At 68.8% G+C, this 1,684-nt stretch overlaps 1 protein-coding gene across 1 annotated transcript in view; it reads right to left on the bottom strand.

Moving 5' to 3' along the window:
* PRKCSH (protein kinase C substrate 80K-H) overlaps positions 1 to 1,684 on the bottom strand; it is a 13,081-nt gene that overhangs the window by 5,081 nt on the left and 6,316 nt on the right. Inside the window, exons 8-9 of the mRNA XM_023745791.1 lie at positions 1,390 to 1,474; positions 566 to 692 (exon numbers count right to left, since the gene is read on the bottom strand). Coding sequence (XP_023601559.1) covers positions 566 to 692; positions 1,390 to 1,474 — 212 coding nt within the window. The remainder of the gene's footprint in view (positions 1 to 565; positions 693 to 1,389; positions 1,475 to 1,684) is intronic.

A 1,684-nucleotide genomic window follows, 5' to 3' on the forward strand; every position in this document is an offset into this window, starting at 1 on the left:
AAAGGGGGGCCCCCCCCCCCCCCCCCCCGGGGGGGGGGGGGGGGGGGGGGGGGGCGAGCTGACTGCCAAGGCCAGGCCTGGGCCAGGATGAGTGCGGTGCAGGCACCAGAAGGGGGCAGCACAGGCCGGTGGGAAGAGGAACCCATCACCAGGGGAGGGACAGGGGTACCTACTGGAGAGACTCGGGAGGGAGGAGAGGGCCAGGCCCTCAGAGGGAGAGGCCGAGGAGGGACAGAGGGACCCAGCAGGGACGTGGTGGACAGAGGGACGGAGGAGCAGGTCCGCACTGTGCAGAGCCGAGAGCAGGACTGTGAGGAGTGCACACTGTGCACACACGTGGAGCCAGTGGGACACGTGGTGGGAAAGCTGGCTCTGACCTAACCGGACACCCGGTGGCACCACGTGACCCAGGCTCCAAAGGGCAGGGAGAAGTGACGCTGGGTGGCTGCCCTCCTGGCTCCCACCCGAGCCCAGGCGCCCGCAGTCCTGGCCTGGCGCCAGTGGGGAGCCTTCCGTGGGAGCAGCCCACAGCCAGCCCAGCCTCCGCCCCTGGCCCTCACGTCACGTGAGGCCATCCCCTCCAGGAGTCCCAGGCCAGGGGGCAGGGGGGTACCTGGGCTTCCCCTTCGGATAGCACCCCGTCCCCATCTGTGTCCAGCTCTGGGTGGGTCTGCAGCTCGGCCACCGAGACCCTGCAGGGGTGCAGGCAGAGCCCACGGGTGAGCAGCAGGAAGTTGGAGGTGAGCTCTAGGGTGGGGACCCCTCCAGCCCCCACCCCTGGGGTCTATTCCCATCCCTTCCTTAAGTCTCTCCGAGGAGGGACAGACAGAGGTGGGATCAAGACGCCTGGACCCGTGTCTCCCGAGACCCTCTCCTCACCACCGGCAGCATCCATTCCTTCCACCCTCAGCACCAGCATCCACCTGCCCTCCGCCCGGGGCCCTCACCCAGAGGGGCCCACACCCACGATGGCCAGTCTGTCCCCCACAGTCACCACTGCCAACCAGGGAAGGGCTCGCCCGCCCATTCTGCTCCCCTGGTCCTCACCAGGGCGCCTGCCCAGCCTCCCGGTTCCCGGCAGCCCACCCTCCACTGAGCCATCAGCCTGGGGTCAAGGGCACAGCCGGGTCCAAAGGGTCTGCCTTTGACCCCAGAGGAGGCCTGGAAATAGTGGGATCCCTCGTCACCTCACTCAGCTCCTTGGGAGGTCAGTGTCCCCATCTCCACCACCACCTGCCTGTTACAGCCCATCTCACACGTGAGTGAGCGAGGGCTCATTCAGAGAGAGCCTGGGACCAGCTCAGGCCCATGGCCAGGAGGTGGGGGGCTGCCTGGTTTCTAGGGCAGGTGGGGGGAGGGACCCAGGCCGGGGCAGGCGGGGACACTCACACCCCGTCCATGTTGTCGTCCAGCTCCTGGAAGGCACTGGCCGCCAGCTCCTGCTCCCGCTGGGCCTTGGAGGCGGCCTGCTGCTCTGTGGACGGGCCAGCTGTCACCCTCCACTCTGCCCACTGGCTCCCCCCACCCCGAAACCTGCCCTCCCCCACACCCCACGCAGCTGACCGTGTGCCTGGGCCCTATGCTGGGCCCTGGGGCCCTGAGCCAGGCCACTGTGGGGGGCAGCCCAGCACAGCCCTGGGACGCGGATCTAATCAAGCAGGGGCTGCAGAGACCACGCAAGGGG

The sequence above is a fragment of the Myotis lucifugus genome, unplaced genomic scaffold (assembly GCF_000147115.1).
Source record: "Myotis lucifugus unplaced genomic scaffold, Myoluc2.0 scaffold_583, whole genome shotgun sequence".
Lineage (NCBI taxonomy): Eukaryota > Metazoa > Chordata > Mammalia > Chiroptera > Vespertilionidae > Myotis > Myotis lucifugus.